The sequence below is a fragment of the Amia ocellicauda genome, chromosome 10 (genome assembly GCF_036373705.1).
Source record: "Amia ocellicauda isolate fAmiCal2 chromosome 10, fAmiCal2.hap1, whole genome shotgun sequence".
Lineage (NCBI taxonomy): Eukaryota > Metazoa > Chordata > Actinopteri > Amiiformes > Amiidae > Amia > Amia ocellicauda.
Genome location: NC_089859.1, coordinates 36,772,523 through 36,788,358, shown reverse-complemented (window position 1 = coordinate 36,788,358; position 15,836 = coordinate 36,772,523). Strand labels below are relative to the sequence as shown.

The following is a 15,836-nucleotide window of genomic DNA, read 5'->3' as shown; positions in this document are numbered from 1 at the left end:
CCCCCATGTAAGTGAATGGCGCGCATTCATGTCTACAAAAAGCATTGGCGTGCGCGTGCTTTAAGCTTCCCATTGTGCGGTTACAGCAGCCAGTAATCACTGCCCAAACTCCATTACAAAATGAAATCGGCTTCTTTTTTGCACCGAAAAAAAAAATGATGTGCACCCCAAAGTCAGCTACATGTTACATGTAAACATTGGAGTCATCTACAGATTATTTTATTCCTTTCCTGTGCCAGTGAAGGGCACAGACATATCATCAAACCCCTTCTATCTTCCTGCTGGTAAGTACTTTCAATCATCCATCCATTTTCAAAACCACTTATCCATGTGGGTTGTGGGGGACACTGGAGCCAATCCCAGCAGGCATAGGGCACAAGGCAGGAATACACTGGGCACACACACACACACACACGGCAATTTAGCATGGCCAATTAACCTACATGTCTTTGGACAGTGGGAGGAAACTGCAGTAACCGGAGGAAACCCATGTGGACAAGGGGAGAACATGCAAACTCCACACAGACAGACACCCCAAGCCAAGACCCAAACCCAGGACCCCTGGAGCTGTGAGGCAGCAGCGCTAACCACTGCACCACCATGCTACCCCCTTTCAGTCATTACTTATTTTTACTTTTACTTTTGACGTTATTCTTCAATTTGTGATACACCTTACCTACCAATATTACTTTATTCATAGAACCTTTAAAACCTTGTACAAGATATATCGGTCGTCTCGTGATGAAGGCTGTTCACAAACCCAACTTCATCACAGTGTGTTACAGTGCTCCATTTGTCACTTTATCCCAGGGGTCAGCAACCTTTACTACTGGAAGAGCCATTTTGACAAAAAATATATATATATACTTTTCCTGGAGTCGCAAAACATATTTGAGCTCTTTAATGCTGGTAACACAGCTTATTTAGGCTATATTAGCTCACCACCACTACAGATTGCCTAAATGAGAATGCAGTATCAAGAAACATCCTATTTCAATCATAGGCTAACTATACAAATCAACTGCAGTTTGTTTCAGGGGGCACCGCTGGTTTAATTTGGAAGAAAAAGTAAAAATGACCAGTTCAGTGCAAGGTATAGCAATCTATGGAGCCTTTGGGTTCTTTGTGAGTTTATTTTCATTAAAGGGTTCTTTTAAGAACCGCGGGGTCCGTCATAAACACAAGGGAGCATTTAAGAACGCTTTTTCATCATGATCGCGGTTGATTTAAGATACATTTAAGGATCCTTGTTTGCAAGGAACCTTGGTAAAAGGTTCTAATAATAACCTTTAAGGGTTCCTCCACAGTATCAACCCCAGGAACCCTAAAAGCATCTTATTAGAACCTTTACTTCTTAGAGTGTAAAACGTGTGTTCATACAGAAAGATTTTGGTTTTAAAGTTTATCGATTGCAAATCATTGCAATATTACCTAATTACTTTAAGTCGGATAATTTACTGTATTTTATTAAATATGTGCACACGAAAATAAAATACACAATACATACTAAAGCCAAATAAACAACACACTAGCCAATTGAACACGTATATCCATTTAAATACAATTAAACCTAATCAAAATACAATAAATTTGACAGTCTGTTAAAATGCCAAAAGCATCGTCTCTTAATCAAACGAATTAACAATTAATACAAAAACACCAAGAACTTCAACCTTGGCATGTGTCATGTACACCGATCAGCCATAACATTATGACCACCTGCCTAATATTGTGTAGGTCCCCCTTTTGCCGCCAAAACAGCCTTGACCCATCGAGGCATGGACTCCACTAGACCTCTGAAGGTGTGCTTTGGTATCTGGCACCAAGACGTTAGCAGCAGATCCTTTAAGTCCTGTAAGTTGCAAGGTGGGGCCTCCATGGATCGGACTTGTTTGTCCAGCACATCCCACAGATGCTCGATTGGATTGAGATCTGGGGAATTTGGAGGCCAAGTCAACACCTTGAAATCGTGATTCATCAGACCAGGCCACCTTCTTCCATTGCTCCGTTTTCCAGTTCTGATGCTCACGTGTCCATTGTAGGCACTTCCGGCAGTGGACAGGGGTCAGCATGGGCACCCTGACTGGTCTGCGGCTACGCAGCCCCATACACAAAAAACTGCAATGCACTGTGTGTTCTGACACCTTTCTGTCAGAACCAGCATTCACTTTTTCAGCAATTTGAGCTACAGTAGCTCGTCTGTTGGATCGGACCACACGGGCCAGCCTTCGCTCCCAACGTGCATCAATGAGCCTTGGCCGCCCATGACCCTGTCGCCGGTTCACTGCTTTTCCTTCCTTGGACCACTTTTGATAGGTTCTGACCACTGCAGACCGGGAACACCCCACAAGAGCTGCAGTTTTGGAGATGCTCTGACCCAGTCGTCTAGCCATCACAATTTGGCCCTTGTCATTGTCATTTTTCCTGCTTCTAACACATCAACTTTGAGGACAAAATGTTCACTTGCCGCCTAATATATCCCACCCACTGGTCATAATGTTTATGGCTGATCGGTGAAGATAATGCGAATTGTATTATGAGCAGTAAATATTCAGCTGTCAGTGAGTGTTGCCGACTCGCCATTATCATTCAAATATACAGATGTTTGGGTCAACACCACACTGTGCACTGTGCATAATAATCCTATAATAAAATACAAAGTTCGACCTCTGTGCTGTGGGGGCTAAGACACATTTTGGGGTAGCTGTAGCCCCTGCAAACCCCCAAATCTCTCGGTTCCCAGGTGTCACACACAGCATGTTTTAACCCTCTGGCTTCATACCTCCAGAAGCCGGTATTGCTTTAGCCTTACTGGTCTCAGTTTTATGTGTTACAGCCCTCCATTTCTCACACTTCATGTGATCCTATTGGGGGGAAAAATTCATAGGCTACATTTTAAACATGTTGTGTATTGAAGGTCCCTTTATGTAGCCTAAACAGTTAAGTCCATTAATATTTGGACAGTGACACAATTGTCATCGTTTTGGCTCTGTATGCCACCACAATGGATTTGAAAGGAAACAATCAAGATTAAGTGTAGACTTTCACCTTTAATTTGAGGGTAGTTACATCCAAATTGGGTGAGCAGTGTAGGAATTACACCAATTTTACTATGTGGTCCCCCCAATTTTAGGGGCTCAAAACTAACATAATCATGAATTAAATTGTGCGTTTCAATACTTGGTTGCAAATCCTTTGCAGTCAATGTCTGCCTGAAGTCTGGAACCCATAGACATCACTAGATGCTGGCTTTCTTCCCTGGCAATGCTCTGCCAGGCCTGTACTGCAGCTGTGTTTAGTTCCTTTAGATCTTGGGGCGTATTGCCTTCAGTTTTGCCTTAGAAATCAAAACAAACCAATCAGAGAGATAGCAAAAACATCAGGTGTGGCCAAATCAACTATTTGGTACATTCTTAAAAAGAACTCAGGAACTCAGGAACACCAAAAGGCCTGGAAGACCATGGAAAACAACTGCAGTGGATGACAGAAGAATTCTTTCCCTGGTGAAGAAAACCCCCTTCACAACAGTTGGCCAGATCAAGAACACCCTCCAGGAGGTAGGTGTATCTGTGTCAAAGTCAACAATCAAGAGAAAAGTTGTAAATACAGAGGGTTCACCACAAGATGTAAACAGGAAACAGGAAGATCAGATTAGAGTTTGCCAAAAAACATCTAAAGAACCCTGTACAGTTCTGGAACAACATCCTGTTGAACAAAGATCAACTTGTATCAGAATGATGGGAAGAGAAGAGTATCGAGAAGGGAAGGAATTGCTCATTATCCAAAGCATACCACCTCCTCTGTGAAGCATGTTATGACATGGGCATGTATGGCTTCCAAGGCAACTGTAACGTACCGCAGGGCACGGGAACAGGGGACCCAGTTGTGGTGCGTGGTAGAGGTGGTCAGACAGGCGTGGGCTGTATACCAGCAGAACAGAGCAATCAAGGGCAAGGACACTCGGGCAAGCCAGCTGAAGAGTTGCCTAACTCACCGCAGTTAAGTATCGCTTTTTCTCTCGTGTTTGCTGGTTTAGTTAAGAGTTACATTGATTGTTTATGTGGTTACTTGTTTAGCTAAGAATTATACCTGTATTGTAGTAAGAGCAGCGACTGTTTGTTACATACATACATACATAGCACACTTGACACGCACTTTCTGTAAATCAGAAGCACTTACATTCTAGGCTGTTATTATTTAGCATTTATTTAGCATTACTGCAAGCTATTGTTCAGTGTAACTGTGTGTGTCCGGCACGGTCTTTGTCTGTATTCAGATATAAAGCGGACATTAATTGTGCTATTAACAGTCCTGCATGGGAGGGAGTGCCATCCTGACAGCCTTGTGTCATTCAACGCAACACAGGTGTGCACTGTCCTAATTAGTTACAGGTGAAGTATTTAACAGCCTCTGCTGACCTGTGCGCCAGCAGTGAGTCAGCAGCCTTCAGTGCCCCCCTTCTGAAGGGCCCCATCTCCAAAGGGTAGGGACTCTAGCTGTGGGACTCCAGCGAGGAGACGCCGCACAGCAACAGCAAGAAGCCATGACAATCTCTCCGATCCCCGTCCTGCTCTCTCCGTCTTCTCGGCATGCGCCTGCACGCCATTGCTTCCCTAATTCCTCTAACCTCATCTCTCTGCCTCTCCCCTAATCCTCCCTCCCCTCTACTCCACTCTCTGGATGCCTGTGGAACTGCCACTCCGCTTCCAACAAGGCCGACTTCATCTCTGCCTTCGCCTCCCACCGCTCCCTGGATTTCCTCGCTCTCACCGAGACATGGATCTCCCCGGACAAATCAACCACCCCTGCTGCCTTATCCTCTCTCTTTGTCCTGTCCCACTCCCCTCGTCCCACTCCCCTCCCCTACCAGGTGGGGAGGAGGAACAGGGCACCTGCTCTCCCCTTCTCTCCTCTTCTCTGTCCCCGTCTTTCTCTCCTCAACCATGACCAACAGCTTTGAATTCCACGCACCCCTTCTAGTTCTCTACCGTCCCCCCGGTCCACTCACCTCCTTCCTGGATGAACTCCACTTTCTTCTCTCCTCCCTCCCCTCGCTGTCCTCACCTACCATCCTCACCTACCATCCTCCTGGGAGACTTCAACATCCACCTTTCCAATCCTTCCCACTGTGCCGGATTTCTTCCTCTCCTTCACTCCTTTAACTTCTCTCTCTCCCCGTCTCCCCCCACTCACAGGGCAGGCCGCCAGCTAGACCTCATCTTCTGTAGAGGCTGCTCCCCTTCAACACTCTCTGTGACACCCATGGACATCTCAGACCACCACTTCATCTCCTTCTGCCTTTCTCTCCCCTCCCTCCCCACCCCACCCACTCCCTCTGTCACCTTCCACCGTAAACTCCGCTCTGTCTCCCCCTCCACCCTTGCTTCCACTGCACTCACTCTCTTACCTTCCATTGACTGTTTTTCCCATCTATCTGTGTCAACTGTGCTACTTCCTCTTTGTTCTCCTACCTCACCTCCTCCCATGACTCTCTCTGTCCTCTCACGTCTCGTCCTGTCTGTCCCTCCCCTCCTCAGCCTTGGATCTCTGCTGTTCTCCACTCAACCCGAACTAGTCTGCGTGCCGCCAAACAGAAGTGGAAAAGTGACCAAACTTCCAACTGCCCTCGAACTCTGCCGCTCTCTACTGTCTACATTCTCCTCCTCACTCACCTCAGCCAAGAAATCTTACTTCCAATCACTCTTTGAATCCACTGTCAACAACCTGTGCAAACCCTTCTCCACCTTCTCCTCCCTCTTTGCCCCCCTTATCCCTCCTCCTCCCTTATCTCTCACTGCTGATGATATCTTCTCCACAAAGATTGCAGACATCCGCAATCTCTTCAACAGTCCCCCCTCCTCTCCCATCACACCCAAACCTCCGTCCGACCAAGCTTCCTTTTTTTCATTCTCACCTCTATTGGACTCTGAAGATTCCTCTCTCCTCCTACATCACAAACCTACAACGTGTGCCCTGGACCCTCTCGCACCTGTAGATTCTTCCTGAGCAACATACGCAGAATCCATCCCTTCCTCACCAACTACTTGACTCAGCTGCTTGTCCAGTCACTGGTCCTGCCCCCCCTGGACTACTGCAACTCCCTCCTGGCCGGCCTGCCTGCAACTACTACCCGCCCACTCCAGCTCATCCAGAACTCTGCGGCTCGTCTGGTATTCTCTCTGCCCCGATTTGCACACGCCACTCTGCTGTTCCACTCCCTCCACTGGCTCCTGATACCGGCACGTATTCAGTTCAAGACATTGACCCTCACCTACCGCTGTCTTGACCACACTGCACCAAGCTACCTTCAGTCCCTCATCTCCCAATACATCCTGTAAGAGAATTTGATATGCTTGGTTTTTCAGTCAATCTAAATAAATAGTTGAACTGAAAACTCACAGGTCAATTGGTTTCTCTTTCAAGATTCTTTTTAGAGGGAAGATGCGGTCAAGTCACAGATGTGCAATAATCATTTATTTGTGACAAAAATAGGAAACTAATATCATTCAATTATATTCCTGAAAATAAGTAATATTAAGCTTCTGCTGGATTACAGAAAGAAACAGATAATACCCGGTTTCTCCTTTCTCCTCACAAGGCAGCTTAGGTCAGTCTGGGTCAGGTAGGCAGTGGGTATGTCTCTCTCTCCTCTCCCTCCTGCTCTTTTCTTGTTGTCTCTTCTTCTTGAACTCCTTGAAGAGTGAAGAGAACTAAACTTCTCTTTGTTTTCTTTTTATAAGGTTTCCTTCCAACCAATCGCATTTTGCCACCACCATGAGTTGTGTACTTTATGCTAATGTAATTTAGAAGTGGGGATCCTGTGAAATTTGTCTAGGAGCCAATCAGAGAACAGGTACCCTTTTGGTCTGTAGACACATAGATAAGCCAGGCTACCAGGGGCTACCAGGGAACTAGGTACAAGGAAGGAAGTGTGTTTCCTCTACTGAACCAGATAGGACAGAATTTCCCATAGAAAAAAACATTCTAACAAATAATATCTTACAATCCCCTCCAGACCACTGCGGTCTTCCGGTGCCAGAAGACTAACTCTGCCTCCTCTACACTCCCCTTCCTCCAGAGCCCGTTCCTTCTCATCCCTGACCCCTAAATGGTGGAACGGCCTTCCCACCGAAGTCAAAACAGCAGAGTCCTTGACCTCCTTTCCGGCGCTTACTCAAGACACATCTATTCAGACAGTACTTATATTAATATTAGTCCTTTTAATCCCCGGAAGATAGCACTTCACAGCATTTTATCATGCTTCTTGTGTTACTAATACTTGTATTATTGATTGATTTTTTTTTTCCCCCTTGCTCTCTTTCCCCTAGCCCTTGACTGTGACCTTACATCTTGACAGCACTTAGCTTTTACTCTCCAGGATGTATGTCATCACTTACTGTACTTACCTGTGTAAATTAGAAGTTGTAAAATGTATTGTTTTGAATTGCTTTGTAAAATGTAAATTTGAATTTGTAATATTTGATGCCTTGTACTCTTGCACTTTGTATTGCGCTTATGTTGTAAGTCGCCCTAGATAAGGGCCTTTGCCAAGAATTAAAAATAATAATAATAATAATAATAATAATAATAATAATAATAAAAAAAATAATAATAATAAAAGGCAAAGACGGGGTCGTGGTCACAGGCAAGGGTTGGGTGATCAGGCAAATAGAGTAAAGAGGAAAGTCCGTGGTCGGGTAGTAACTGCTTAGGGGAGTAACACTCAGAGATGTTGTAAATACTGACAAAACTTCACAGTGAGTAAAGGGTTTATATGTGGAGCAGAGAAACAAGATGAGAGGTGCAGCGCAAATGGGAGCATAGGGTGATTGAACAAGTGCACAAGGGTTCGAGGAATGTTAATTGAATGATTGAAGGGAGCTGGGAGAAGTGACTGATAAGGAAGGGTGATGCCAACATCTAGTGGGGGAAAGTGGAAGTGCTAGATGGTAGCTGTAACAGGAACTGCTTTGCTTACTTTTGAGCCCCTAAAATTGGGGGGACCACATATATAAATCGGTGTAATTCCTACACCGTTCACCCAATTTGGATGTAACTACCCTTAAGTAAAAAATTAAAGTCTACACTTAAAGCACATTTTTATTTTTCCTTTCAAATCCATTGTGGTGGCCTACAGAGCCAAAATGATGAGAATTGTGTCACTGTCCAAATATTTATGGACCAAATGTACTTATTTATTTATACATATTTAATATGTCTAAAGTTAATTTAGTATTATTACAGCTTTTTCTTAACATGATGGGGTTAATTCTATATTTCTGTAAGAAAGTTACTACTATAAGGCTTTTGTTTGACCTTGGAGAGTTATCTAACTATCAATAACTGCTGTGCTCATTTACAATTATTTAATATTCTGTATTTCTTAAGTTAAATATGTATGATTTAATTTCATGTACTTATTGTCAGGGGGAGAAATGTATCAACTTGTGCTTTCATTGTTTATTTCTGTAAGAATGTTACTAGTTGTATTGAAGGCTCTTAAACTTTTTATTGTCAATACAACCAAGACAATAAGGTCTTCAGACTGTACCCCCAAGCTACTCTAACGTAGGTTTGTGTTTAAAACATATTGAGTATTTACTTAATCTTATTGCATGAATGGATTACATTAGACATTTATTTAAAATAATATGATGTTTTGTTACTAATATTACTACAAAAGCTGCTTTTATTGAGTTTTATTGGAATTTCCCAGTTTCTATATATATAGAAAAAGTTGCAATCTAGTAAAAAGCCGTGCAAAGTGGAGGAAGGACTGACACTTCTGGGTCTGAAAAAAAAAAAAAACCTGGGGCAGTGATCTCCAGCCTGCACACAGCAATACCACTCTACTGCATGGAAACCGACTGTAGTGTATACAAACTTAAATCAAACAGACTCTCTCTCTCTCTTATTTTGTTATTTCTTTTTATTTTCAACATTTTATACTAGTTCAGCTGAGATCTGGGCTCTTTCGATGATACTAATACAGAATGTTTGAAGAAAGCTACATGTTACTCTTAGACTACCCACAGCCCACACTGCTACTACAGACTGATATCTCTCAGCACATTCTGGAACACCTCAAAATGTAATCAGACCAGTCCAGCCGTGAGGTTGGTCAAATTCAACAACAAGTGACCCCCAGCTCACCCCCCACCTGACTGTACATTCCTACAGTGCCCTGAACTTCACCCGCCAGTATGCTAATTCTTCAGCGACCCAAAACAAGCCCCCTAGGAAAAGGGTTCAAGTTCAACTCAAGTTCAAGGTCAAAGGTCAACCCCCCCGTATTATTATTATTATTATTATTATTATTATTATTATTATTATTATTATTATTATTATTTATTTCTTAGCAGACACCCTTATCCAGGGCTACTTATAAAATATAAGTGCAATACAAGGCATAACATATTACAAATTCCAATTCACAAAATATGGTGCAATTCAAAGCATAATACATTTTACAAATTCCAATTTACACAATATATGAGGTCTTACTTCCTGGACTGTAAAAGCTGATTAGAGCATAGGGGATATCAAAATAAACAATACAAGTACTAGTAATACAAGGCAAGTAGTATGATAAACATGGTATAAGTGCCATCTTACAGGAGAGTAAATTACTAAATTACAAGTACTGTGTGAAAAGATGTGTTTTGAGTAAGCGCCGGAAGCCCGTAGCCCCCCTTAATGAGTGCCCTATATTATTACTTCCATAACTTACTCAAACAGTTTTTCACAAATTCAGTGTCAGCATTTTCCCTGGATAACCTCCAGATAAGCTTAATCAATTACAAGTGTCAGCTAAATGAATAACACTGTAACATCGTATGCAGCAATAATTTTATAGGCCTATGGGAATCTTTAAAAAAAAAATATATATAAGAAACTTGTCCTAACACCATTGTTTGTATTAACCACACATTTTTCAAGGTAGTGATTTATTTCTGCAGGGTGAATCTAAGAAACATCTGCCTGTCATTTGTCAAATTAATGTTGGTTTCAAAGGCAGCTGTATGTCTATGGGCTGGGGCACACAACTCTGATGCATGCACTCTCAGTGCCTTGTGTTTATGTTGTCACCCAGAAAACGTTCTATAGTCACAATTATTATCAGAGGGATACCCATATTTGGAGTAAACATTAATTACCAGCTTTTAATTATTTGTCTGATTGTAAGGATTCTATTTATAGCAATGTATTCCCGGACAATGCTGAGGCTAAGCTGACTTTAAACTTCACTTCTATTTTTCCTAAATCACATCTGAGACTTCCAGTGTTATTTTATCTTATCAGTGTGACAACTGCAGAACCCAACAGAAGCTTCTGTGTCTCTATTTCCTCTCACTATTCATGTGTTTATTCTGTAGTATCCATATATTAATTTGTGAGGAATCACAGCACCTTATTATAAAGTGTGACATTTAGTTAGTACTCTTGTGGACCTGCATAAGAATTATACCAGCACTGCAATATGTTAACAGTTGCAACTAGGATAAATATATTCAGGGAGATAATAAGTAAGGATAATAACTTTAATACTATTCTAGTCTATTTTTATTCTTCCATTCTACATTATGTTTCAGTACAAATGTTCATGTGACCCCATAATTGTGACCGCCAGTATAGTGCCTACAGGTAAAAGCACAGCATGAAAACAACTTTTTTTCATGCAGTAAAAACCAAGGTCTCCCTGTTACTACTGGTAGCAGGTCAAAAATAGAATTAAAAACATGTGAGCTCTGTGTTCTGAAATCCTGATACTTGACAGCTGCTTCTAAACATAGTCACCCTTCTTTGACCAACCTGTGTTTTAGTTGAGAGCTATACCCCCAAGTTACAGACTAGTCAAGCATAAGTTTTCAGGGACAATGAAGTCTTTAAAATTTCTTGCAGCAGAGTGTTTTGTCCAGGACAGCCAGAATGCCAAGGAGAATCTAAACTGTGTATCTCACAATCTATATACTTTACTGTTTAAAGCTAGTTATTTGCAAGAGAAGGCTGAAGTGATTCATGATCTTGTTCAGAACTGGCCTTTGACAGAGTTAAACCTGGAAAGCATCTTGGGGAAAACAGCAGATTACAAGGAGGATTTGACCAGGTGGACTTGTCGCAGCTGTCTGGAAGCTTGCCTGAATGGCTTGAAAGATTATGTTCTCTGCAGCTCTGCCACTTATGCAAAGACTCTCAAATGGGTGGACCTCACTGGATTACAGGATGTAGAATACCAGCTTTGTAAGTGCAAACAAACTTTGGGGAAATGGGCTAGAACTGAGATGGTGGCAAGAATCTGTTATGATTTACTCATGGCAATGCAATCTGAGAAGGCAGATGCATCAGTGTTTGACATTTCCATTAACATTGTGATGAACATTTTTGTGACCAGTCGCAGTTATGAGATTGTGGTGCAGGCCCTATTGCTGAAGTCTCACTGTCCTTTGAAAATAAAATGCCTGGGCTTCAGGGCAGACTGCCTAACTGTGAAAAAACTTTTCTACATCATTAAACTTGTAGAGCCCCTTGCTTTGCAGAAGCTAGAGATTGTTCACAATGTCAATTTGGAAACAATGCACCTGGAGGTCCTTCTCTCACATGTTTCATTTCCTGAGCTGAGATCACTGACTCTTCCAGCCAAGACATTTGATGTACGCAGGATGGCTCCTGAAGATGAGGCTGTTTTAGCACAGATTGGGGATCTACTTAGCCACCTTAATCATCTCACTGAACTGCGAGTGGCTTTTTCAACCCTCACGGGGCGTATTCGCAAATTGCTTAGGTACGTTTTAAGTCTCATTGTTTTTAAGTTTTTATAATGTATTGATTAAAATGTAATTTTTAAGAAATGCGAAAATTCATGGCTCTTGAGTGGCACACCTGGTACAGGCCTCTGCTTGGTGTGCAGTCTGAACCCTGTTCAGAGCTTTGAAGCCTGGATTGTACTATACAATGACTATATCAGGGTGCACCAAAATGCATGATAATTAATTTCTGAGTGTAGCAAAGAAATATAATGATTCTGCTATGGTGTTCATTAGCCTTCAACTGATCAGGATGAGTTAACAGCTTATCAGTTATATTGATTTGATCAGCAGAGTTATTGCACATATACTTCTGCAAAATTGTTGATACATGAGATAAAGTGACTTTAACATACAGTATTAAGAACAGTAAAGTAAATAATACAAATAAAAATTAGCAACACAAATCTGTTATAAGCCATTATGCATTATTATTGCTGAACAGGGAAAGGGAAAGCGACAATCATGTTGTTACTAAAAGGGCCCTGTTAACTTTGACAGTTACTCTAGGTTTGTTGGTAAAACAGAATACATATATTTTTAAAGGATACAATGTTAGTACTTTCGTTTCTAGTAATAATAAACATTGTCCCCTTTTTCCAGCCCAATGACCACACCACTACAGTCACTTGAGATTGCAAACTGTGCACTGAACCATGCAGACATGGCCTATCTGGCCAACAGTCTCCATGCTGAGCACCTTGAAAGCCTGGACCTCAGTGGTCACAACGTGGCAGATCTCTTCCCTTCCACTTTCTTTAAACTCCTAAATCGGGCCTCTCACACACTGAAGAGCCTCACTCTGGAGGAGTGCAACATAGAGGACAACCATGTAAACATGATGATACTGGGTCTTGTACCATGCAGGAAGTTGAAGGAATTCAAGTTTTTAGGCAACCCCCTGAGCTCTCAAGCTCTCAAATGTCTCTTTGAGGTGTTCTGTACCTTTCCTCACCTGAAGTACATTGAGTTCCCGGTACCTCGAGACTGCTACCCTGACAATGTTGCCTATCCACTGGATGAGGCCACACTGGTCAACTATGACAAGAGGCAGTATGAAGAAATCAGAACAGAGCTATTGTTCATTTTGTTCCAATCAAACCGTGAGGATATTGTAGCAACTACACCTCTTTTCGGGACTTACGATCCAGACATTCATGAGACTAGCAATGAGCTGGGAGTTTTCATGCTGCAGTCCTTTAGAAATGTCCTAACCAACTTTATAGATAGCATTTCAACATCATCCGAGGACTAAAAAGTAAGGCCCAGATGTACAAGTGGGAAAATTACATTACAATGAGAAATTACTGAAAATGTTTATTTGAATTAAAGGAATTTTGATGATTGTTAATGTGGTCAAACCATGTACACATTTTGACATGCTGTGTAAAAAAAAAAACACTATGTTATAAACATATTAGGTTTATTGTGTGGCCTACTTAAGTATAGTATGACAGTAATTTAGTAATGATAATTTATAATCAGAAAATGAAAAAATACACTTACTTTACATGATTATCAAATTTAGCTTAATCAATGTCCAGAGAGCAAAAAAACTGTAGTAAAGCTGTACTGTACACTGTAAACTGTAGTAAAGGGTGTGAATGTTGATTCAGACAGTGACAAGATTATGTTATATTAAAAAGTATGTTAAAAAGTAGGTATAAAATTTACATTTACAATTGACATAAGCACATAACATAGTAATATAGGACAGTAAGCATGAGAACCTAATGCAAAGACAAATATCACATTACTGCTTACCACAGTAAGTGACTTAACTGGCATAATATACGAGGAGTGCAATTCAATTCAATATAGCTGCAATGTTCACACAAAATATATATTCAATTTGAAATAAGTTAATGTGCATTAAAATATATGAACCAGTTCATTTTAAATAAAAGTGTGCATGTGAAATAAATTACATTATGAGGCTTTCTCTTTGTTTGTAAGTAAATATTGGATTCTATTTTCAAGAGGATGAATGTGGGCAGACAGTTTAATAATAATACATTTATATTGTAAACACCCAAATTAAAATTTCCCTATGATATATATAATAAAATTAATTATTTTCTTGTAATGTCCAACTATACACTCACCTAAAGGATTATTAGGAACACCTGTTCAATTTCTCATTAATACAATTATCTAACCAACCAATCACATGGCAGTTGCTTCAATGCATTTAGGGGTGTGGTCCTGGTCAAGACAATCTCCTGAACTCCAAACTGAATGTCTGAATGGGAAAGAAAGGTGATTTAAGCAATTTTGAGCGTGGCATGGTTGTTGGTGCCAGACGGGCCGGTCTGAGTATTTCACAGTCTGCTCAGTTACTGGGATTTTCACGCACAACCATTTCTAGGGTTTACAAAGAATGGTGTGAAAAGGGAAAAACATCCAGTATGCGGCAGTCCTGTGGGCGAAAATGCCTTGTTGATGCTAGAGGTCAGAGGACAATGGGCCGACTGATTCAAGCTGATAGAAGAGCAACTTTGACTGAAATAACCACTCGTTACAACCGAGGTATGCAGCAAAGCATTTGTGAAGCCACAACACGTACAACCTTGAGGCGGATGGGCTACAACAGCAGGAGACCCCACCGGGTACCACTCATCTCCACTACAAATAGGAAAAAGAGGCTACAATTTGCACAAGATCACCAAAATTGGACAGTTGAAGACTGGAAAAATGTTGCCTGGTCTGATGAGTCTCGATTTCTCTTGAGACATTCAGATGGTAGAGTCAGAATTTGGCGTAAACAGAATGAGAACATGGATCCATCATGCCTTGTTACCACTGTGCAGGCTGGTGGTGGTGGTGTAATGGTGTGGGGGATGTTTTCTTGGCACACTTTAGGCCCCTTAGTGCCAATTGGGCATCGTTTAAATGCCACGGCCTACCTGAGCATTGTTTCTGACCATGTCCATCCCTTTATGACCACCATGTACCCATCCTCTGATGGCTACTTCCAGCAGGATAATGCACCATGTCACAAAGGTCAAATAATTTCAAATTGGTTTCTTGAACATGACAATGAGTTCACTGTACTAAACTGGCCCCCACAGTCACCAGATCTCAACCCAATAGAGCATCTTTGGGATGTGGTGGAACGGGAGCTTCGTGCCCTGGATGTGCATCCCACAAATCTCCATCAACTGGAAGATGCTATCCTATCAATATGGGCCAACATTTCTAAAGAATGCTTTCAGCACCTTGTTGAATCAATGCCATGTAGAATTAAGGCAGTTCTGAAGGCGAAAGGGGGTCAAACACAGTATTAGTATGGTGTTCCTAATAATCCTTTAGGTGAGTGTATATATTTTAAGAGTTACATCATAACCTGACCATTTCAGAACAGAAAGATAAGGCTACAGTGGGCACGTGATCACCAAAACTGGACAATTGAAGATTGGAAAAACGTTGCTTGGTCTGATGAATCTTGATTCTTGGTGCTACATGCGGATGGTAGGGTCAACATGTGGCATAAACCACATGAATTCATGGATCCATCCTGCCTTGTGTCAACGGTACAGGCTGGTGGGGAATGTTTTCTTGGCACACGTTAGGTCCCTTAATACCAATTGAGCATCATTTGAATGCTACAGCATACCTAATCATTGTTGCTGACCATGTGCAACCCTTTATGGTCATAGTCTACCTGTTTTCAAATGGATACCTTCAGCAGGATAACGCACTATGTCACAATGCATGCATCATCAAGCTGGTTCCACGAACATGACAGTAACATCTGTTTACTCCAATGGCATGCACAGTCCCCAGATCTCAATCCAATAGAGCAATTTTGGGATGAGGTGGAATAGGAGGTTCGCAATGTAGCGTTATGTTGGGTGTATTTTGATAAGAGCATTTTGGCTCTGAGCTGAAGCACTGATCTAAAGAAGACCTCTCCCCCCCAAAGTTATCAGATTTCCTTAGCTCATCAGCTTGGAACTGGTTTGCATCAGAGTGACAGTTTTGGGGAGGATGGCACTGAGAATGGGCCGAATGGTTTAGAGTCCTGCTGTG

General features: G+C 41.7%; 1 protein-coding gene across 1 annotated transcript; it reads left to right on the top strand.

Annotated features, from left to right (window-relative positions):
* The first annotated feature begins 9,436 nt into the window (after positions 1 to 9,436).
* lrrc14b (leucine rich repeat containing 14B) lies at positions 9,437 to 14,050 on the top strand. Its single transcript, XM_066716038.1, has 2 exons — positions 9,437 to 11,782; positions 12,408 to 14,050. The coding sequence occupies exons 1-2, from the start codon at positions 10,878 to 10,880 to the stop codon at positions 13,057 to 13,059; spliced, it is 1,557 nt and encodes a 518-aa protein (XP_066572135.1). The 5' UTR covers positions 9,437 to 10,877; the 3' UTR covers positions 13,060 to 14,050.
* The last annotated feature ends 1,786 nt before the right edge of the window (positions 14,051 to 15,836 follow it).